Genomic DNA, 24,807 nt, shown 5'->3' with positions numbered 1-24,807 from the left:
GTTTACTTACTTGCTTTTTAAGTCATTTGAGCTGGCTGCCTTAAAATGTTAAGCTTATCTATGCATTTATTACGTATTATTCATAGTAACACTGTCATTTCCCAGGTACTTGGGAAAGTAGCTACAAAATTCTTTCTCCTGTTAATTGATCAGATCAAGCAAACACCGAGTTTCATAATCCTGAACAGAGCAATACATAATTGTCTAGATTTCACACTTACCTTGTTTTAGTAGAAGCCCCTTTGAAACATTTAAGTTTCTTTTCTCCAGCCATTCCCAACTTCCTTCCCCCTGCCCCCCTGACTTTGTTTCAAGTCTGCTCCCCCTCTCCCCCACCAGTAACACTTTGTTTAAAATTCATGCCATTACTATGGCTTCTCCACAAGTCTTTGTATTCTTTTTTAAATCATCTGGCAGTTTTGTGCTTTTCCACAGGTCATCCACAGCAATAGATTTAACTATTTTATTTGACTCTGCAATTAGATCAAAGACCAGGATTTTTATTCCATAATTCAGTAGGTGGGGTAATAGCAGATATACAGTGCAGTAACTAGAGCTGACGAAGGAACTATAGTAGCACATGATTTTACCAAGTAAACCTTTACCAGAGGAAAAAAAGGTTACACATAGCACAGTATTTGCCAGCATCACGCTTTCCTTTTTGAACTGTTATGCTTGTTTGCATTGACAGACCTCAGAAGTATCAAATACAGTGATTTAAGTAATTCCATACTCCAGCAAATACAGTAATAAAAGAACAAATCCTCTTCACTCACAATTTCCTAAATAAGCTTGAGGAACTGCTGAGTAAAAGGAGAAATTTCTAAAAATACTAGAAAAGGGAAGGGTTTACATGAAAGATCACTCCTGAAGTTTGTTTACTTTTGCATTAGCACTGCTTGTTTTTAGAGAGGGAAATGTAGAACCTTCTTCCACTTTAAACAACTTTTGTCTGTCTGGTAAAGAGTAACTGCAGTAGAAAAGGACAGCAAAAAATTAGAACAAATAAATAATACATTATGGACATTTAGCTAAGCCTTTACTTGAGAGCCCACCCAAAGCATCCACGAAGTTGCTGTTCTAAACTTGCAATTCAATCCTATCCAAGGTCCTGCTAAAATTGTATGTCCCTTTTTGTATCTCTTTCTACAGACCATTAGCACATAATGTCAGCAGCAGCTCGAAAGAACTAAAGAGATTCCAGTTCACAATGCTGCACATGTTCCTGTTTAGTTTGTAAATACTGCAAATTATTAGACTGACTCAGAGAAAGGATCTGTCTCACCTTCTAGTAGATACACTGCAACAAGTTCTTACTGAGTCGTCTTGCAATAAATATATGCTTAAACTCCTATTTTTTGACAGGTAATAGCAGAAGCCTCCAAGTTCAAAGAACCTTTAATACAGGTAAAGGAATGTAAATTTAGGAAAACTAACTGGAAGTCCTTTTTCTCAACAACTTTCCCACAAGGTACTCAAGTCCATTTCTGCAGTAAGCACACTAGCTCTCAGCAAAGACCACAGTATTAGTTACCAGCCTCAGCAAAACCATGAACAAAAATAATACCAAGCAGAAAACTTTAATTAAAAAGAGGCAGTAGTGGCCTCAAGACTATCACTTGAAAAAAACGGTGAGAAAAAAATTTTTCAAAGATATTTTATGCACTACAGTGCATTCAGCCATACTATAAATAGGCTTGATCCCTGAAGCTTCACCTGAAATCCTAGCTAGATGAAAATTGTAGCACAATCTTATCCTAGCAAAATCAGAGAGGACAATATTAGTGTCACTGAAACAGGAGGAGCTCAATAGCCTGGTTAACAAGGACCAGAGGACACTTTCCAGAATCCCTTATGAAAAAGGAAAAACAGGATCCAGAAAAGATTTGCTTTCAGTCGGTTCTATTTATTAACCGTGAAAAAAGCTAAGGAACATTGAGTGATTCCAAAGTACCCCAACTGTATTTGGCAAACATCAACTAGAGCTAGAAGTTCATATAGTGGTTAAGCAAGACAATGGTTACTACACATGGAACTTAAAACACACCACCTTTATAAAATACTGATTTTACATGGCAAAAATTAGTAAATCTTCACAAAAAAAAAAAAAAATCCTGGAGTGGCTATTTCCCCGTCACCATTACTAGTTCTTCCATGCCACTTATCTTATGCAATACTGAAAGCTGCAGTGCACTCTGCCGTCTTAGAAAAGCTGAAGGCCACTTTTTATTTTATGGAAGTCATTCTGGGTCCATAACAATCCTCCTGTCACAGGAATACTCAATTCTGCAGAGCTGCAAGAGGAAGAGAAAAGAAAGCACATAAGCACTGAGCTGATTTAGAAGCTCACATCACTGAAGTAATTTAGCACTTTAAATAAACTTGTTACCAAGTTTTATTTCCAAAACCTCACTTCTCATTTTTAGCTCTGAACATTTACCCGCTAGAATGTCCTTAGTTTTCAGTCAGTTCGTTCAAGAGAGGCAACAGTCCTGAGATGCCAAAGGTACTAAAGCACAAACCAAAGGAAAGCTTGCCAGCAATTAACACTTGTGAGGGAGACATGACTGCATAAATAACCACGCAATTTCCATCAACCTTCATCTATCTTGTGCAGCTGGGAATACAAGCTGATCAGGTGAAATGCTAACACAGTCTGTCACAAGTTACAAACGTTACACACTGCACATGGAAACGAGCCATTTCTAGGGCTTTACAAAGAAGTCACAGAAACTAGTGCATTTACAGAGACTTTAAAGGAAGTTGTTGTTTGGTGACACCCGTAGCATGCTAATGTCTAATTTAGAAGGTGGCTCAAACAGGCATAAAATCTCTTTTCATTGCAGTTAGGGCCACGTCCCAGGAGATCCCTGGAACGATGACCCAGTTACATGACTCACTAATGCAGCATACAAAGGAACAAGTAAGATTTTCTATAGTGTTCTCAGACAGAAGGCATGGTCAAACACAAAGAATCTAAGAACAGTTGGAGAACATTGGTAAGCGCTTCCCTACCCAAAGTTTTACCATGTGAAGGAACTTAAATCACTACCATGTTGTTAAGTAGGTCAGATAAAGGCTTGTTTTACCATTTTTATTCATTTTATGGGAACGGTGAAGATGAAAGCTAAATTTTATCAATAAAACAAATCCTTAAAGGATCCACATGAAACCTGGCATCTGACATTGTGAAGGAGAAAAAGGAGAAATCTGGCTGTCTTGGGCATGTTTTTCACTTTCGCTATTCCTTATGCCCAAGGAGAGCTCATGCACTCCTAGCAACAACCTAGCATCCTCCAGGATAAGAATATATTCCCTGCCTCCTCACAGTCTTCATCCTTCAGCCCATATTAACCATCCCTCTCACCTACCTGCTTATGCATCTCATCCTTGGAACAACAAAATCAGTCATTATCCATGAACATTAAATGATGAATCCCATTTTTGAAATGTCAGTGCAACCGCTTGCAATCCCTAAAGCAAATCCCATGTCAGCAACTCCACCCTCAGAAAACTCTCCAAGTGGTCATTATTTGCCAAATTTGCCCCTGCTGTCACATAAAAGTGACACTGGGAATAAACAAAAAGCACATATGCTTAACACAAAACCCAAAGGGTCTGCCTGAGGATGACAGCAGCTATTCAAAGCTTCAGAGGTTGCCACAGCAACACTAAACACAAACTTTGACAGCACACATAAACAGCATACACCAGAAAACCCACCAAAGAACACCATCTTTTGGGACCAGGGAGGAAGGAACTGCAAACTTTTCCAAAGTATCCAAGACAGGAACTTATGTCTCATGTTAAAACAAAACCAAAACCTCTAAAGACAGAAAATAATTTCTGCAAACAAGACCCAGATGTTTGGAAAGTTTTATTTACACAGTAACTTCACGCTATACACTGAAAAACTCAATGTCTTTTCCAGATGTTCAGTACAGGAATAACTGGCTATACAGCAGAGGCTGCCGCTCAGAGCTCTTCAGAGACAGATAATTTCTCCTGTAAAATCAAAACTCTTCTTAGACACTCCCTGTTCAGATGAAACACTGACAGAGGCCTTGCAGACAAAGCCAACATAGAAACATCACAGCTATCACACCCAGTGGTCTTCCTCTGGTTGTCAGAAACTATCTTGAATTCAGCCAGCTAATGGGATAATTATTCCTCCCTTGTGATTTATCATCCTCCTCACCATTCATGACTTCACAGACTTGCTGTCATTCCCCAGACAGGGGCTCAGGGGACAGACACTGACATCATTCTCTGCCTTAACTGTATGGTATGAAGGTTGCTGAGAGCAAGCTCATGACAGCAGATCAACCACTTTACAGGAGGGATGAAACTATAGAGTATCACCAAGCAGAGTAACAGCACTTACTACTTGTGATTCAAGGCAGAAAGTGTCTTTTCCACAACCAGTGCTACTTTGTCCACCAGCCACTTGCTTACCACGAGTTTTTTCCCATAGTGTATCTGGAAAGACAACTAAATATGTGACAATGGAGTACTGCCTCTAAATTCACTGGTTTTAGTTGGATTCAGCTCTTTTTGAACTACTTTGCTTCTCTGAGATTGAGGCATAATACTTGACAACCTACGAGGACTCTACCATTTAATGAAAATAAAAGATACGTAAAGACTTTTTTTTTCACCCAGTCAATTGCAGATCAAAAGATCTTCTATTGTGAAGCCGGTAAAGAAATTATCATCCTTTCAAAAATGAGAAAAAATAAGACATATCTGTTTCTTTTGCAGACTATAAGACTCCAAATATTATTAGGTGAACAGAAGTTGCACAATGAAATTAGATCAAATCCACAACCTGCATACTTCCACGTTTGCTCTCTGAGTAGCTAGAACTAGGTGCTTCAGAAGACAACAAAACCAAAAAGAAACAATAAAATTTATGTATTCCAAAGCTGCTTTTTCCAAACCCCAGGTCCTTTGTGGTTAATATATATTAACGTCCTCAAATATACTAGTCCTGAAAACAAGTACTAACTAGATTCCACAAGACAGTATTACTGTTCCTACAAATACCTCAAGTTTTGGACAAAAGTGGTTACATGTGGAAGCTTTTTTTCAGTTCGTTTTTAGGTTATTTCTGAAACTACTTCAGCAGTTTACTGCTGTTATCAGTTTTCATTGAGGAAGTAGGAAGAGAAATGAGCAGATACATTCGTAGACTCATTGAGGTTGGAAGAAACCTCTTAAGATTGTGTAGTCCAGTGCCCTTGCTAGAGTCATCTGGAGCAGGCTGCCCAGGCCCACAACCAGCTAGGTTTTGGATTGCTCCAAGTGTGGAGACTCCACAGTCTCTCTGGGCAATTTATTCCAGTAGTAACTACTTTTAAAATTCAGAGTCACCCAGCTCAAAACAATCTGCTGGCAGTTTTGCCTAGCACGCCCTTTTTCTTAAGGATAAGAAACGTCACCTTTGTGTGCTCGCTCCTGCTCTTTGAGGACTCTGCTTTCTGTAATTCATATTTGTCCCAGGCCTTTCTACTGCTGCACTGAGACTGAATTTCTAGAAAACAAACCCAGTATGCTACACCAGGTCACTCTGTACTTCTGATGCTATTATGTTATTTTTACTGTTGTTTTAAAAAAATCTTTAAATAAATGAATTGAGGTTGTTCTTTTCTTCCACAGAAAGGTTTCCGTGAAGTTGTCCTCAGTGACAAACATTAGTACTGATCTTGAACAGTTTAAGCTAAGTAAGAACTAATCCATGCCTATGAGTAGTTTAAATTGTGTCCAGCACTGCATCACAATGCATTTGTTCACACTGAGTTGCATCACCCAATTGTCTAGTTTTAAGGGAAGGTGCTGGGGGGGGGGAAGGAACACATGCAGCAACATTTGAGATATTGCTTCTAGCCGAAATGCATTAATTAGGTGTCTTCAGCTAAATGCCCTTTCTTCCATTTCAACAAAACAGTTCTTGATGGCACTGGGAAACCACAAGGCAAACAGCATCAGGCAGGTGGATATCAAAAAGTATCTACCATAAGCAGCAAGCAAAGTATGTCAGGCCACTGGAATGTGTGCAGATAACCACTTCAACTGCAAACACAATGACAAAATACAGTGAACTAGGGAAGAACAGATGAACTGGTCACCCTAATCACCTTTGCAACAGACAATTTCCAGAATCGTATCTTCCATTTCACCTTGAAGCTGCCTCCATATTCCCTCTATTCCCTTGCTATCCTCTTGAATTCCAACTGTCTCCTCCTGTCGCTTCCCAATAAATCCAGAAACCTCTCTCTCCCCTCAGGAAGGGGTGAAACCTTTTCCAAAGGAAAAAAAAATAAACCCAAGCTTAACAACAATTGCTCCCATTCAAGGAAGGGCCCAACAGCTCTGTTCTGGCAGCGCAACTCAGCTTTTGCAGCACACCACAACACTGCTCGCTTGAAAAGACTGCATAGATCTGTACCATAGAGAACAGTGTAGGCAAAGAACTGCTGTGGGCTCAAATGAATGTGAACATTAGAGAATGTTTTGAGCCTAATCTCAGTTTGCTTGCTAGTGTAGAGACAGACAGAGCTTAATGTTAAAACCAAAACTTTCTCGCTCGATGTAAGACAACCCAGGGCAGATAGAGCTGAGGTAGGATACACACCAGCAGAAGTGATAAGGAGGAATGAACCTTTTTACTCACAAACTCAATTTTTATTTTTCTAGTATAAAATCACCTAGACTGCCGCGCTAATTCTTCACAGCATCCATGAGATTCTCTGCTCTGGCAAAGCATGCCTCTATTTCCTGCATTCAAAAGCAAGCTAGAGCCAGCCTCCTGCTCCACTGGTGCAACCATGCTTTTCCTGAAATGAGCACAGGTTCTAGTTCTTTCAGATTCTGTTATAACTACTCCAGCCCAGTCCACATCCCCACATCTCTGGCAATAAGAACACAGAACAGCACACTCCGTGCAGGTCTGCAATGCAGCAGTTAGTGAGGACTCATTCTGCTTCTGTAACATAATCATGAGGTACTGCACTGCAGCAAAAATCAGCTCTTATGCAATTTCTTCAGGAAGTCAGCTACATTATGTACATCACTTTCCCTCTTCTTTTATTTCCACACTATTTGAAGAAAACAGAATACCATAGGTAAAAAGTGAATGACAACCCCAACCTTAACTGCAAGATACTTACTGGTGGCTCAGGCTTCCCCTCCCTTTTTTAAAGCGAGGTTTCTAAACTAGCTTGTATAATTGGTTTCACTGATGGCTAGTTACATGGCAACATGTATAAGCCTCTCTGCAAAGCCCCACCATTGAAATTCCACCCCTGTTCCCCAGGTCAGGCATTGCAGAAAAGGTCTAATTTTCTCCCGGGCAATCTACTACCTGGCACTATAAAATGAAATGGCAGCTTCCTCTGCAAACAATCAATCTCTGTCTGACCAGCCACTCTGTCATGAATTCCTTAATGTCACCACATGTTTTTTCACATCCTCGCAAGCCCAAAAAAACTAAGCACTACCTACAAGAAAAGCACCAAAGAAACTGGAAAAAACAGGTCCTTCCAGCTGTCCATTTGCAGATATCAAGAGGAGTGTTTTGACACGTGAGCAAGAATTTATAATGCAAATTAGGTTTGTCTCTTCCAGGAACAGAGGAGCTGTTCAAAAGCAGATGTGTAAGTAAGCACACAAGCATGGAACAGAGGAACAGTGTTTCAAATTACTCTCCCACCTGCCAGCAGTTTGTGAATCAGAAACTTGCTGAGCCAAAGGTCAGCCTTGTGTTTAGATGCACACATTAACCTGTGAGTGTTTGCTTTGTGTTTACTATCCTTTAAATGTTTATCTTCGCAGACTACTCAAGCAAGAATCTCAAAGCACCTTCAGGGACATCATAACTCCCAGAACCACAGTTCCAGCTTCCATGTTAATGACACTGGGATGCTTTGCTCTTGAAGCATAAGAAAGCACGTTTTGGAAAATGAGAAATCTTGCCCACTCCATTTAATGGACTTGCAAAAATCGTAACAAATTTTACCTCCCAAAACTCTTTCCTACTACCCTTATATGCCCTCCAAATACAAAGAATTAGATCACATTTATTCTGAAGTCACAAGAAGTCATATTAAGTCAGGACAGACTGGAAGCTTTACCAAGTCACTGTTTAATCATAACACTCAACTACTGCTTGCCAGTGTTGTAAAACTGCTGAGACCTCAACTGCTTCACATGACTAACTGCAACAACTGAGCATCACAAAAACAGCTACAAGTGTCAAAGTTTGATAAGGAGAAATGAATGTAACATCAAGGTGCAGCAGGACTAAGTGCATCCAGCGGTTGCTTGCTTCATGGTTCCACTTTCTAGTTGTTAGGAACAACTCCATAATGATAAATCCAGCTACTGTGCATAGAAAAATCAACTGAGCCAGTGCGGATCAGATTAAGAAACCCTTGCCCACCTCTTGTCAGAGTCTGCTGGCTAGATGTCAAATAGTACAGATTACTGCAGCCAATTAGAATTCTGCTTCAGCTCCTTATTCTTATCAGTGATGTCACCCACCTAAACATCAAATCAAACAGCTTTATGTTTAAAGTCTCTGAGATCAAGTATTCTATCATTTGTGACTACAGTGAGAGTGCTGGGGCTCTGCAGACTAGAAGCAGGTATGTGCATTCCAGGAATCTGCCTTATTGCCAAACAGGGAACATGTTGCAAGAAACACGATTCACGGCTGGCTGACACCAAAGGGTTCTTTTGCTGAATCAAAAGGGGGGTTTTTTGCATCTAGTATAGATTTACTCTTCTTTTTGAGATTATAAACTATCAGAAGACAATTGGTTACCTGCTCTCCTCAGTCTGAGAGGGAATTAATGCAAAGCTCAAAACTTGTCAGTGATTAACATCATTCAAGAGGACTCAAAAAGGTTAACTCATCATTTAACCTCTCAATATAAAGACAGGCAGGTTTAGTCTTGCCTCTCGTAGAAGTGTTGGAACCAAGGACTTCATTAAGTATTTGGACCGTCAGAAAGAGGAGCAGTAGGAAAGGATAGGGTTTTTTTAATTATCTAGCAATCTCCAAGACGGTCATTTTACATTTTGATTGTATGAATCAAGCAGAAACAAAACCCTCGCAGCAGGCCTGAACTGACAAAAGAGCAGACTAGTCCTGGGGAGGATGACTGAGAGGATGGGGAAGAACAAAAACCTTCCTCTTTGGAACGGGAAGTTAATCTGAAGACAACTCTGAATACATGAAAATACAAATATGTGCAAGAGCTCTTCCCAATGCAACACCCCAGGCTGTATGACTGTCACTGTTATTCACGTTTTTTGGAAGCTACTAGATGGGGCCCATCAACTACAGGGAATCGCTGATTAGAAAGTTATCCTATCAAGTGTTTAAGAAAATAACGGCCATTCATTTATTTTCAGAAGTGTTCCTTGGATTAAAATACATATAAACCCATCTCCTATTGTATATGTGATTAAATTGGTTTGACAGCTTACAGCATTCAAGTTCCTTTGACTTCAGAGGGTGAAATAATGACCCTATTAAAATATCTTCAGTGGGATGGTTTAACTGGATAAGTTTCATTTAATAACAGAGGTGATCTAACTAGAGCTTTATAGAATGCTACCATTATTTCCATGACAACCTGTGTTTCTTTACTGAGGTCAGATCTGCAGCTTAAATTACTAGCTGCAGCTCTGAAAAGGTCACTGGGCAACACCAACATACCGTGGCTGCGGATCAGAGCCCCAGTTAACAAAAATGGAGTTTTCAAGCCTGATGGGGTTGTGCTAATGACCTCCAAACTGCTAAACAGCAGTGTCTTGTAATCCTTGCAATGCTTTATTTTAGAAAGAGTAGGTGAGATTATAAATCAGCTTCCCCAAAGGATATCATGGAAATCACATTTTTGATTGCCAGTTACGCCACTGCATTTAACTTTCAAATAGTGCAAAAGACCCAAGGACTGCAAAAAGAAAGTAAAGTACCTTCCCAGAAAGGAATGAACAGCATCAACTACAAAGAGCAGCTGCCAGACATGATGACAGGAAAAGATGAAGCAGACAAACACAGAGAGGTATGTGCCGAGTATATTCTTCCAGCTTCACAGGATGACTGATAGGGCTTCTTGAAGTAACTTGATACCAGTGAGTTGTCACAGCAATACAGGTAGCAATAACTTCTGTTCGACTGTGTCCATCAACAACGCAAGTATACTGTCAGTATGTAATGCAGTACAAACAAGCAGGAAGAGTTTCCTGTTGTGGCGGTCAAGGGTGAGGAGAAGAGAGTTTGTCTGGGTTAATCATAGGGTGAATAACTGAGACTGCAGTGACAAAGACTTTACTCAGAAAGTTTACTATAGTCTCCATTTCAAGCATACAGAAAACAGACATATTTGCATTCACTGATGTGAAACTCTCAGCCTATTCACCACTTGAGTTACGTACAGCCAAATGCTTCCTCAGGTGTTACAAAAGTAATTGGCAGTCAACCTTCTCTCCTGACCTTCAGGCGTTCCCACTAATGCACCTCAGTGTTTCAACAAACCACTGTGTGTTTTAGAACAACTCCTCCTTCCTATACAAGATTAGCTAGTCTGTGAAAATTGACGTTGGGGGAGGCTAAATGACTTCAATGGCTTCTAGTCCTGAACACTTTAATTGCAAGGCCACAGTTCTTCCCATTAAGGTTATCCATCCCAGTGTATTACTAGATATATTCTCCACTAGCTCTCAGTGGCTTGTTTTAAAAATTCTGCACTTGCAGACTAGTAAATCTAAGGGATCAGCAGACTGTATCTTAATAACAGCATCAGACAACACAAAGTTGTCAGCACGGTCTGAAGAGCAGACTGTTACGCTATTACACCAGCACTGCAAAGGTCCTTCCAAACACAGACATTACCTGAAAAATCCACGAGAAGTGCAGTTAGTAGATATCAGAGAGAGCGGTATATATTTGGGCTAAACTATGTAGTCAAGCAGAAGTAAAAAGGAAATCTCATCCTTAATTATTCACAGCATATAGTACAAGGCACAGAGAGACAAATGCATTTCATGGTTCAAGGGCAAAGTCCTGCCCACACCATTACTCACTTTGTATTGGGAGACTTCCACTCATCTCTCACTGTCTGATCAAGCAGGGACATCATGGAATAATTATCCAACAACAGACCATCAGGGTCATCTGTCTGACCTGGGAGTTTCCCAAGAGGAAAGTCTTTCCATCGTATTTCATCTGGGTAAAAAGAGTATACAAACAAGAAGTCAAAAACCAAGATCCCTCCAAGTTCACAAACACACAACTCGGCCATTTGGCAAAAATCAACAACCTCAGGCATTAAGCAAAAGTAAGGCTGAATTACAGTTTTAATTAATTTTATTTCTAACCTTACTATCTCTTCCAAAGAAAGTCACTGTAGTATGTGAGACAACAGGGACACATCTGGAGTCAGGTAACATCACAGAGTCTATACAGTGCAGCTCGTCCAAACCACTGTAAGACAATGTCCATTCAAAGAAACCCCACAGTATTCTACAGCAACCCTTTACATTTACCTGTCTCTTTTAAGCATACTTTCGTTTGAAACATATGCATCCACTTACATACATTAATTTAAAAAAATTACTCTGCATACTTCTGTAAATGGGAAGAACCATTTGCACACATATGAAGATACAAAACAGCACCTTTGCATCCAGTAGCTCATTCCTCCAGTAAGACTAAGCACCAGCTTCTTAATGACATGCTGAGATTAGCAGCTGCACAGCAACAGTGACTATAGAGAAGAACTGAAGCCACAGAAGTACAAGAGTATGAGGCTGGTGAAGCCTAATTAACCAATAAAGCAATTCTGGACAGACAGGTGGGCTGGGATGAGATGGCAAAGAAAAATAATACAGCAATATCTTGGAAATTCTGTTATTTGTTTTCACAAGCACCTATTCCTGTTTCCTCGCCATGACTTCAGATTTGTTAAGTTTGACTTCCAGTGAGGGCCAGAAACTGCACAATGGGAAACCATCCACTACAATCAATAACGAGTCAGCGTTAGTCAGCGAGTCCATTCCGTTATACTGTGGTGCCAAAACTGCAAAGGCAGTTCACAACAGGGGAATCCCCCTTTAAATTTCACTCTTATTTCACATCTAACTACGTGAAAGATATAAATTGTTATGTGTCATTGTTCTGACAGTAAGATTTCTTAAGCCTATGTGCTTTCTTGATGCCAGAATACTTATTTCTGGAATGCTTACTACTAGCAGCTCAGTGAAGACCAGAAGACAGAAGCCTTCAAAAGATAGGGCACTCCAAAGAGCCAGCAATAATTACACAGACTATTTGAGACCCTGCTAACCAAGTACAACTTGGCCATTTCCTTCTCTTTGCCCAAAACTGATTTGTTTCATGTGCCTGATATCTGCTCAAAAATCTAAGCATTGCCCTAAAGAACCAGCAGATTTATTTGTGTTCCTTTTTATACCATTCTTGGCCATTTAATACAACAACGAATCTCAACATAGGATAGTGCTTTCAAAATGCTGCAATTCTACAATTAAAAAAAGGTCAGAAATAGCATTTGGTAACATCCAACACAGCTGTAAGGCAAATTACCATTACATATATTTAACAGGCTAAACTCTCTCTTTGGGGAACAACCTAGTAAATAGTTGACATACTATATGTTGTCGTGGGTTTCTACATAACTACTGACTCCTGCACATAAACAGAAGACTGGAAAAAAACAACAGTTTTCTGTGATTTGGCATTTAGATGATTTTGAAGCACACTTCAATTCTGCTCAGGCCCAGAGGGCTGAGATGCCTTTGCATTTCCATTAACATTTGCCAGTGACCAAGATTGTCTAAGTCTTACAAAGTTATTTTTTACCTGCAGTGATATGCCAGGCAGATCCTTGCAGTGCTGCCCTTTTCTCAGCAATAGCCATCATGTTACCAGAATGAGCAAGTCCTTCCAAAGGATTTGTTTCAGTTACCATCTCTTCTTTTTCCTCCTCCACCTCCTCTACACCATCATCTCTCTCCAGCACATCTTCTTGTTTCTCTACAGTCTGCCCTTGATTTTTAACCTGATTTTCTTGCCTGGCCCTCCACTGTAAGCTCTCTATCGTGTAAATTGGCTGTTCACTGCAGTCTGAAGAGAAGCCTGGGCTGGACAAAGGGCCACCTCCTTCCGTGTAAACAGAAGCGAGATAGAGAAGGTTCTTCCGAGAAGAACGTGGCAAGCGAGGTCTCATGATTGTCAGGATCCTAGAAAGGAAAAAGGCAATTTAAAAGTCTTAAAAGCAAAAAAATTCCAGATTAAGGTTTATCAAGCTGAGCAGCCTTTTAAATTCCCTCTGGGACAGCTCATTCACATATCTCCTCTAACAGGCAAATCTGATTATTCCCTGGTGGGTGGATGATGGAATATTCCCTCTTTGTGAATAAAATTAAGGACTTGGGATACTTCTAACTGAATTCCTGCTTTGACATTTTCACGTGAAAGTTACGACCTGTGCTAAATTCATATAACCTGTATAAACAGTCACATCTCTGCTACCAAGTCACTTTTCCTCTCACCAGGTTGCTTCTTTAATACCTCCCCAGATAACCTCCACTTTCATTTTGAAGGTGCAATCCTTTTAAATTCTCCTCCTTCTTCTCTTTGTAGAATCAATGGGGAGATGAGCAGCAACAAGCAGGGCTTTATATGCACCTGCCACAATTTCTACTAGATGCAAAGGAACAGAAAGCAACACAGCTGTAACTCACACGGGAGCTAGCCAAAGCTGTTACAGAGCACTGTCTGCTGTCCCTTTTCTAGGTCACAGGATCAAACTTACAGCTGAAGAAGGTGTGGGGTTGCCCAGCAGGGAGCTTCCAAGCAATTATCAGTCAGTCTTATCCACTGCAAAGGAACTTTATGGAGGAACAGCTCCTTGACGGACACCTGTTTGTTACAGTGTTGTCTTTTCTTCCCTTCAAAGACAATGAAAACAACAAGGTGGTCAAAGCTAATTAAAATATGCCCTTCATCCCTTTGCATTTTTACTGCAACGCTCACACTCAAACAAACTGTAATTCCAATCCAAGTCCAAGAACAGATGTACTGAACAAATACACCAATGTTATTACAAGGAACTTGCCAATGCACTGACAGCTAGGTTAGCTCCACAAGATGCAACCACAGTGAGGTGCAGATATTCCCAAACTGGTTCTGTGCATGTCACCCCAGACAGGAAAGCCACAAGATGTGTTTGTACAGTATTGTCCCAAATAAATGCAGTATACTGCTTCTGGGACCTGAAATCATTCCAGATAGCACTGCAACAAGAAGACTAAACAGCTGGAAACAGTATCAAACATGATCCTGTCACTGTCACAGATACTGCCAAAACCTTGGTGCAGACTGAGCCAGACCAGTAGAGGACAGAAGAGGCGGCAAAATTAACCAGCTAGAAACCTCCTCAGGGATTCACTATATCATTGTATAAAAGTCCTGTTAACAGAATTCCTGTGACATGCTTTGAATAATTAAAGCTCTTCTGTGATCTTGTCTCTGGAGTGAAACATGCAGTTTGACAATTTAAACAGTTCTAAGGAGCTGGGAACAGGAAACAAAATATTATTTATTACTTTTGTGCAAGTTTAGAAGGCATGAAAATCCTGTGGTAGGATTAAAAAAGGACAGCAAGACCACACAAGTACTCTGTAAAGGCAGGCTTCTGTTAAGTGAGGAAAGAATTGGGAACAGTTAACTCAGGTTGCATATAACACATCTTTATTTATTTTCTGTTACTGTTACTTCCTATAAGTATTAATATCTGGAAAAAACAGCACTCAAGGGCCCAATCTTTCATGGGAGAGATTGGCTTTTCCTGTTTTGAGGAGGCTACAGCAAAGTTGCCAGTAACAATTTCAATTTTTTGCTAAGAAATGCATGACATACATAAGCTGCAGGTTGAAAAGTGTAAGAAACAAAAAAATAAAAGCTCTACATTCACATGACAAAATGTAATAATTAGGTTATTGCACTTTCCATCTAAAGGTCACATCACTCTCCCAGTTTTGGCAATAGTACAGAAGAGACTCTTACATTTTTTACACGCAGGAATTCCAGACATACTCACCAGCATTTACTTTCGCAATGCCAGTCAGCATCTCAGAAATCCAGTTGATCAAGAACTGAGACCGGAGTTCTGAAGAGTCAGAACATTCCTTCAACTCCATAAACATTTTCTCGATTAGGATCTGCGTAAAACTTCGGGAAAGGAGGCCTGTCAGCAAAGGCTGCCAAAAGCAGTAAAATGTCTGAGGAATTCTGAACTGCCATACCTCTTTATTTGCTGCAATAAGAAGAAGAAAAAAAAGAGAAGCCAAAAATCACTGCTTTATCATTTTTTGTGAACCAAGGGTGTGACACTAGTTCCAAACTAAAGTAGTTTGTTCTGAGATCACCGATTCCAGGGTATTTCCTGGGATGCTCACTGAACCTGGAACTTTTATTTTCTCATACTGGGGAAGTAAAATAACCAGCAAACTGATAATTAACACAACAGCTCAATGACAGCAAAAAATACAATGCTTGATCTAATCACATGGTAAACCACAGGAAAATCTCCCTGTTTTGTTAATCTCTTTCCAGTTTCAACTTATTTCACACATAATGAAGAGCTATTCTGCCTAAAATAAACTGCAAAGAGAATGCACATTGAGCAAAGCAACACAGAATCAAAAAGCTCCTAAATTTTTACTACTGTAATATAGTCACAGAAATTTGAGGACCTTCCTTGGAAAGTTCTTTGGCTGGTGTTTCCAAGAGGTCCCAGGGAAATAGACAAATTATTAATTTTCACAGCCTCTAGGTACCTAATTCTCTTGCAGAAAATCCATTCAACTCCACACATATGGGCAGTACCATGGAACTAAGATGCTAAGGTGAATAAGGCTCAAAAAAACGTATTTAGATTTGCTTCAAATCTTCAATGTAGAGAAGAAACTTGTGGGAGTTCATGAAATCAGTAACTATTGCAGAAAAGGGCAGAGATGCAAACTTCAAAAGGTGTTTTGGCCAGGTAGCATTCAGTGCTGAAGAGCCGTCCTTCCATAGTGAGAGATTTATGCAAAAGCAATAGCTAAGCATGGCCATAAAGGGGTCTGGAGAACAGGCCAATACATGTTTAAGGACCCAGATACATGATAAACACACAGAGCATTACAGATTTCAATATAATGAGAAAAAAATAACAGACTTGGACATAGCACTAGCTATGCACTTTTTACTTATGTGGTGCCCAAAACACTAACCTTCATACTTGATATTTAGCATCTTCAGACAATCCATCTTTGGGATGAGAAAGCCATCACTGAGAAGAGCTTCAGCCACTGTCTCCCTAGAGCAGAGAGTCTTATTAATGCCACTTACTCCTTTATGTATCAAAATACCACTTGCACCAGTTCTGAAACAAGTCTGAGAGCCAAATACCTGGAACTATGAGGAGGTGATATACCTTGTTGTCATGCACTAAAATCGTATGCCCATTTTGCAATGGGTATATCCCACTAGACTTGGAGGGAATGTGCAGTTGTGCAAACTGGAACAGAACCAGAATCTCGAAGGAAACATTTCTGCTCGAGTTGCAGAGGCAAGTATCTTGGTATTTCAAAAGCACAGGAACATCTGTCACAAACATTTCAAAAGCACAGTAACATATATCGTTCTGAAATACCTATGGTTTGCAGTACGATCCAAGTTTTCTGCTAGCAGGCCAACCAAGATTTGAGGCCCAGCAACTCACAGAACTAGGTTAAATCTCAGAGGAAAAGCCAACCCTGTTGACTTGCTGGCAAGGCACACCTAAAGGTGCAGTTCACACAGCTCCTCTGCAGATAAGTTGTGGTAGGGTCACAACTGCTCTTTCCTACAGCATCTACAGCTCTTTTTGGATGCATCCTGTCCTTATAGCTATTCCGCAAAGTTGTTAGTCTGACCACTTCATCTCCTATTAGGCTGGTTTAATGCAAGTGGAAGACCAAGGGGACCCACATAGGTAGGCTGAACTGATACTTGAAAGTAAAATACAGCAAAAGGGACAGAAGTAAAATTCCCACAACTACCCCAGTATCTGGCCATGGGATTCTCTTGAGTTCTTCTGTTTATGCTTCTATCCATGAGCTTCTCTATCCATGCAAGGATACAGCACTAAAATAAACACTTCTCAGAACAGAAATCAAGGTGGCCATTTTCAAACACTGAATAAATTGCACAGAAACAACTGCTTTAGCTATCAGACTCACTGGATTTGGAATGGGAGCACCCATGTCAAACATGGCATATTTTGGTATAGAATGGATGAGAAAATTTGTCTTCTCCAATAGGGGCAGACTTCCAAATCATAACATCCAGGCGTGACACAAAATCTTTATAAATACAAACAGCAGCCGATGATCTCAGGGGGTAGAAACAACACATACAAACGCTAGATCACTTTATCACAAGCAGATGATGTGGTGGGAGATCACAAGGCAAGTGGTAGCATGTAGTTTGTTTCTAAAAACAAAATCCAGTTTCAATCCTCTCTTCTCTGAAAACTGTTCCAGCAAAACTACCATTATTCCTACATGATTGATCATCACCAACTATTAAGGACATCTCCATGCAGATGGCAGCTTCAGTAGATAACAATTTAAGAAGAACATCTGACTAAGAAAGGTCCACTGAGTCAGTTTTCTGAAGCAGACAGCAGAGGCATGCTTCCACCAGTACCTTCCAACCATCAAGTGATGGACAGTTTAAGTGATATAGAAGTCCCATGTTTAGTATGTTTTGCTTCTCATTACAGAATCTTCATGCCTTCTTGCTCATTACTCCATGTTCAGCAACCGATGGGCAATGCCAGTAAGGTGCAAGTCTCTTCCTGAGGGTTTTCTTCTGGCACAACAGCTGATAACTTCTTAAACTAATCAGCAGCTTGTATGGTAGGCATATTTATACTCAAAACATCAGGAGTTATAGCTCATATCTGTAACAAGATAGTCTCATCCCCTCTACAGAGTTACACTGATTAAGTTTCTCAGAGTGGGACAAGATCTTCATGCAAATTTACATAGTAATAATAAAGTCTCAACACACTGGGTCCTAGAGGCCCTGTAGTAATAGAAGGGCCTCTAGCCTAGAGGCCCTAATAGAAAGTGTAGAAGAGGCTAAATATTGCTCCACAATTTTGAAGAATTCTAAAGGTCACTGTGAAATCCAAGTCTACACAAGGCTGTTGGGAGAGCTTTTGAAGACACTGAAGATGGTGACATGCATCAGAGCCAGCACAGCTAAGTCAGAGACAACACTTTGGAGATGAACCGGCACAGGAAACATTACTCATTAAAACAGATGAAGAACTAAATCCTCAGAGATGTTGAGGAAATCAATCAATTGCTTTCTCCATGATCAGCTAAACAACACAGTGAAAAGGTAGTGCAACAGGTCTACAGGCCCAGCTCTGCACCGCACCTTTCACCTCAGTTCCTTATCAGAGATGTACCTGTTCTCTTGCATCAGGTCTTTGATCTGAGCTAAAATCCAGTCCACTTCTGAAGAGGAATCGGACCACAGTTCTCGAGACTTCGAAACAGACTGCACAGTCTGCATCACCTGAGTAAAAGGAAAATCCAGGCATTAAGAGAAAATATGGTCCTATAGCGAACAGAGAGGCATTGCTATGAAAAGAAGATGCACATGCCACACGTACTTTATCAACAGCACTTCAAAAAACTCACAAAAGTTCCACTTCCTAGAGGTATATTAAAAATTAATGTAAGCCATGTCGTACTTGGAAAAGGCTTGAATGTAAAAGGCAGCAGCACCAGGTAGTCACAGTTCTGGTGTTTTCATTCTGGTTCCAAACCTTGCTCTCCAGGACTGTGATCAGCCCTCTTAACCTATATATGCAAAGCTACCACTGAATGCAAAAGATACTTCAGATGACACATCAAGACATGACCTACAGCGACTGAGGAACCTCTAGCCTATCTATACAAATAATCGGACAACAAAGTACACAGCTCCCATGACAGAGCTTATTTTGGCCTAGTTTACACTTTATAATTTTATAAAAACTTTAAAGTATAATAAATAGACAACAAAATAGCTAGAGAAGTATCTGGATCAGAGACTGTACAGTCACACTGTTATAAAGATGACTTAGGTGTAAGTGATGCTCCTTCTTACATGAAAAAAGATTAGAGACAGATCCTAGCAAAAACCAGGACACATCTCCTGAATTACAGGTCTCAATTTCCAGAGACACTAGGACGAATGAAAACAAACTGAGCACTATCCATTGGGACACAGAAGACTTGGGATCTCCAACAAGTACATATCTCATTTATAAACATGAACAAAGTGCTCACATTAGAAACCACCACAGCTCAAATTGCTTGTTCTCTGCAGTGAAGCTTTACTTTGGAAGCCATATATGACAACACTAGGAGAGGTATCTGCACAAGAAACTAACCAAGCCTCTCTGTCACCACACATGCAGCAGTCACAGGTCCCCTATGGCCTATGCACTAGACGGCAGCACTACTTTAGGCAAGACTACATAACCTGGTAAGCATTGGTAGCACTGTGGACGCTGGCATACTGCTATCTCTGCAGCACTGATAGAAATATAATTTATGTGTCACTGATGCTTCTGGACAGATTCTAACTGTCAGAGGACACTACAGAGAGGAAAAAAGGGATCCCTGCAGTTATATGAAATAAACTCCTGCTACAGTAACTTAGTCATGCTACCACTCAGGTATTTCAAACGAGGCCTGGGCAAGAGCACCAGTTCATCAGTTAGAGCAAGAATGACTGTAAGACTTACTTCCCCAAGCAGGAAATGAGAAGAACCAAAAGTGCTGATGATCAGACTGCACTTACCCGAAACTGCTCATTCTTGTAGGATATCAGCACATCTCTGACTTTTTCTAGAAATAAACGTAAGTATACAGTTTAAACAGGGAATGGATAAACTATGTAAGAGAATTTTGTATCTGGGCAACCTGCTTGGTTTCGATGAATATACACTCAAGGAAGACATCAGTCAAATGAAATAATAAATTCTGATTCAGACAACTCTCTGAAGACTCCAACAGCTCCCAGACTTTTCCAGCAACATGAATTTTATCAAGTGGGGCTGAACCAGGAGTTCAGTATTTTATCACTAACAGCAGCCAAAGAGAGGCAAGATGGATAAATCCAGAGCTCAAAAAAACTCCCTAAACAGATTAGTTTAGGAAGCAATTGTTCCCATAGGCAGTTCATGTTCTGATGTGTATTTGTATTCCTTATACTTGCATTTTAAATCTACGGCAACAGCAATGTGGCTGTTCACAAACCAACCATATCCTTCTTGGACTTTATTAATAAACTTTAATTTAATGCCTACATGAAATGTGCTTTTGCTGCCTGTGGAATTAGCATGATCTTTCAAAATACTTCACCATTCAGGTGTCATTGTCACCTGCTGTCAGGATGCCCGCCACCCAGGATCAGCTAGATAAAACTTCAGATGCATTTGAACTGTAGGACTGATACACCATTGCCATTCCATTAATCTGGACATATAAATCACAGAATCTACTGTATCATTCTGTGGTTCTCTCTTTCGGCAACTGGGGGAGGGGTGGGTTTTTTTTTTTAGGGTAGCCAGGGAGAGGAAGGAATAGCACATGCTCAGATCTCATCCAACATAACGTCACACAGAAGCCCAGACATACACTGTGACAAGAAAAGTGGTAAGTGCTGCTGCGTTCCAAAGTTTAGTACCGCCTCTAGGTTTGGGTGGTTCTAATAAATTCTGTAGTAAGCCCAAAGTGCACAACAATTTAGCTAATATTTTCTGGATCACAGCTACTGTATTTATGTATGAGTCTGTTATAAAGGAATCCAGAAAAAACCTGAAACAAATCCATAGATTCTAAAGCCAGAAAGATCATTATAGTCACCGAGCGTGACCTTCCAGAGAGCATAAGGGTCACTTCAGCATTTCTGCACACTCTCTGGACCTTGAATTTGGCTGCTGTAATCTGTTGGGCAAGTTACTCTGCAGAAGCATGCCATGTTTTGTCAGAAAAATATTATGACTAATTGGTTTTACTGTTTGAGGTACTGTTTGATACCTCACATGCCTCAAACTTGCAGAGCAGCCATCTAATCTGAACTCCTGCTTCCTCCAGTAAGTCACTCAATCTAAGATACAAAGTGCAAAACAATGGGAAAACTCTGGTAAACTGTTCCAGTGGTTGCTTTTCCATCACCAAAAGTCTTTGAACCCAAAATAAGGAGCTTTTTTCAAAGTGGGTTTCTAGTTTATGTCCAAGCTGAGTTATCTGTGATTTTTTTTTTTTTGTATTATTGGCAGCTAGTGACTTTTCAGTCCACATGCAAAGTACTTGGAAACTGGTTGAACTGCCTTTATCCCGCTCTTGCTCAAGTTATGAACCGACAGAGTTCTGAGGGCTATAAAAGGACCACAGCCACTTTTGTCAGTAGTGGCCTCAATACCAAAACTGTGGCTGTCAAGATACTACAGCTAACTTTTACAATGGTCCTAAACCATCCCAGTATAACTGTTGCTACTGATTAGGATACTGCATATTCAACAGAAGTAAAAGATGTTATGCTACAAATTCACTGAGCCAATACCAAAAAAGTCAGCCACCCCAAGAATCCACCGAGGCCCAAAGAGGAATCCCAAAACCTGAGCATCTTCATGCATTGTCAGGGCTAGAAGATGACACTTTTAAACCACTTTCTCTAGCATGGGACATATCTAATCCTTGTATTTGCCATTGTTCTAGGGACACCTACCATGGAATTCCTTGTGTTTCTGACAGGCCTCATGTTGTGGGGTTCGAATTTCCCATGCATCATTGTCCAGCTCTGCATTTGCTTCCACCCCTTCTTGCTCATCCTCATCCTCACTTTCTTCACACAAGTTATTGCCCAGCTGACGGCTCCAGTACGTCCTTCGTAGCCAGTCCAGCACAACATCACAACCTAAGGAAAAACAGAAAACGTTCTCTTCTCAGTGAGGTTTTCTCTGTTATTGAAAAAAATAATTCAAGTGGCACATTTCTAACTTGCATTGTGAAAAGAAATGCTGTTAACAAGTGACAAACCCTGATTATCACATACAACTCCATTAACGAAAAGGTGAACGAGTTTGAAAAAAAAAGAACAACAACCAACCCCACAACAAAAACCCCCACAACCCCGTATCACAGGCCTGGTAACACCCACCTATTGTCTTTTAGGCAACAAAAAAGATTAGACACTGCTATAGTGCTGCACCTCACTCAAGCTAGGCTGAATTTAAGCAGAAACTAAGACTCAGCAGTGGCATTCTGATGAGAAAATAAGTCAATTCTTTAGTATCACCATAATCTACATAGCGTCTATAATTTTTTTTTTTTTGTGTGCAGAGACTACTCTAGGCATACATTAGCTAGAACAGAAAGAAAACCCCTCTTCTCCCATCACTATTTCACTACCCAACTCAATCTAAGGACCCTGCTGAAGCTGATTTAATTGGCTCCTCAGTGCTTAATCCAAAATTCCCAGGAATCCCTTCAAACACCATGAGCTGGTCATTCATTCAGGCTTGCAGTACCTACTGCATTTCTCCCTAAACTGGACTTTTTAAGAGTATCAGGTATCTCTAAAACATCAGGAAAAACATTTAACTCTTTTCCTGAGATGAACTTCCTGTGCTGTAAAGAAGGAAGAGGGTCAAACTACTGTTTCCAGTATTTTCTTCAGGAGAAGGAGAAAGTCTCTGAACATCTGCCCCGTGATGCACCACAGCTGGAGCCACCAGACACAGTTCAGCTCCTCCCACAGGGCAGTGGCAAACCCTCCTAGGGTCTCACACCACAACTCTCTCTGCCAGGACGAGTCCACTGCCTGCCTCGCAGCACCCCAAAATGGAGGGAGGGGTGCTCCCCTCAGGGCCTGCAGCACTGGCATTGCTGCCCCAGTGCACCTCTGGCCGGGCCCTTGCAATGTCACCCGCTAGCAGCACTCACCCTTGCGGCACAGAGCCAGGCGCGGCAGCTTGCCGTGGGTCAGCTCATGACGGAGATCCACGACCCAGATGGGGATATCCACCTGGAAGAAAAGTCACAGGTGTTATCCCACAGTTCCCACTGCATCATGCCATAACTGTATGCAGCCCTGCAGACAGAACCTCTGCCTGGGTGGGAATGGCCTCTTCTGTGCCACTCCTGCACCGTAGTCCCCCGGTTTCCCACTTCAAGCGTGGGCTGAGATCCCCTCCGCCCTGACCCCACTCCTCCAGTGGTCTTCTTCTCTGAACTATGCAAGACGTCTGTTGTGAAGCTTGGTCAGTTTTAAAAGGTGAGAAGCAGCACACCTTTCTTAAAAACTCAAGAAAAAAAAAAAATCAATTCATCATTCTCACACATGGGCCCCAGACCAGGCTGCATACATAAGAGAGTCTCAAATACTGTCTGTTCTCCACTTTCAAAACTTGCTGTTCAGACCCAGATATGATGCTCAGTGCAGCTGGCAATAAAAGGACTCAAGATGGTCCAGCTATTACAATTACACCCTGAACCTTCCCTCCTCCACACAGAAGTGGGCAAGCTCAAGAGAGACACAAGATGAAAATACCTGCACACATGATTAAGTGCTTTTCATGTATAACCTTGCTTGTCAAAGACTCGAATTTATAAACCATGGATTTAGCTCTTTTTCCACATCCCAGAAGCTACGAAACAAAAATGTGTAGCATATACGTCAAGTGGGACTATTTACATGTAAAACATGACTTTTGATCACACCTGATTCAAAATGCTTTAATGATCATCAGCCTTTGTTAGTGCTAATCTCACTTTAAAGAACAAAGTTTTAGATCTAGTTACATCAAGCCTCTTTAAAACTTCGCAGTTGGAAAGAACTGGAATCTATATCCTTTATTTTGGTTACAAAAGAATGACTCTCCCCACAACTCCCTCCACCCGGTGTTGTTAATAGACAATGCATATGGTCTCTGTACATACATAAGTTATCAAGTAACTCTTATTAAATATTTACCTCTTTGGCTAATTGTCTCAGAGGAATGCTGACCATTTTCTGTTTCCTTTCTGTGATCAAGTTGACAAACCTGCATACAGGTTACAGAAAAGAAAAAGGACTATCAAGAGCTGTAGAGAAACTTGGACCCCCAGAGACAAATCCCTCACGTGCTGTACAACACTGTGGTCCCAGAGATGCAAACTGAAATTCAACAGCAGAATAACACTATCCATCCCAGTCTCTCTCTCGCACAGGCCTTCAGAGACCTACCTTACAAGAGCCAGCCCATAAGAGAGGATGAGCTCATGTGACTTCAGTCTGCCAGATGAATCCAGGACCTTGCAACGAATCAGTTCAGCAGTGCAATCCACTGCAAGAGGCATTTTGGGACCATACCTAGAGATAAAGGAAGAACAGGTGAGCAGTCTCACAATAAAACACTCCCTCTGCAGAAAGTGTGGCTTTCCAGCCACTTTTTGTGCTCTGCGGTACACAACAGCCTGAAAAACTATATGCAGAAAGACAAGATCAAATGGTCTTTCCAAAAGGCTTTTATTTGGAACAGAGCTATTACATGGCTACTCCCAAGCATTTGTTAAATGAGTACTTGCTGATATGCTACACACACACGCAATGCAAGATGCCAGACCTAGACTGGTCTTGTGTATGGGTGGAGCAGGGGCAACACAAATGGAATGAGGTGATCCGGGGGCCCTGGAGAT

General features: G+C 40.9%; 1 protein-coding gene across 1 annotated transcript; it reads right to left on the bottom strand.

Moving 5' to 3' along the window:
* Positions 1 to 2,047: 2,047 nt before the first annotated feature.
* On the bottom strand, positions 2,048 to 24,593 carry LAS1L (LAS1 like ribosome biogenesis factor; the record flags this gene model as incomplete). Its single annotated transcript, XM_010170054.2, has 12 exons — positions 2,048 to 2,294; positions 11,095 to 11,236; positions 12,890 to 13,269; positions 13,845 to 13,980; positions 15,132 to 15,347; positions 16,309 to 16,394; positions 18,540 to 18,649; positions 19,925 to 19,971; positions 21,857 to 22,045; positions 23,074 to 23,155; positions 24,104 to 24,173; positions 24,356 to 24,593. Coding segments are annotated over 12 exons (1,787 nt in total), but the record flags the coding sequence as incomplete, so codon positions are not given.
* Between the last annotated feature and the right edge of the window lie 214 nt (positions 24,594 to 24,807).

The sequence above is a fragment of the Antrostomus carolinensis genome, unplaced genomic scaffold (assembly GCF_000700745.2).
Source record: "Antrostomus carolinensis isolate BGI_N321 unplaced genomic scaffold, ASM70074v2 scaffold35356, whole genome shotgun sequence".
In the NCBI taxonomy this organism is placed as follows: Eukaryota; Metazoa; Chordata; class Aves; order Caprimulgiformes; family Caprimulgidae; genus Antrostomus; species Antrostomus carolinensis.
Note: the sequence above shows the minus strand (reverse complement) of the source record. Positions and strands in the feature narration are given on the sequence as shown.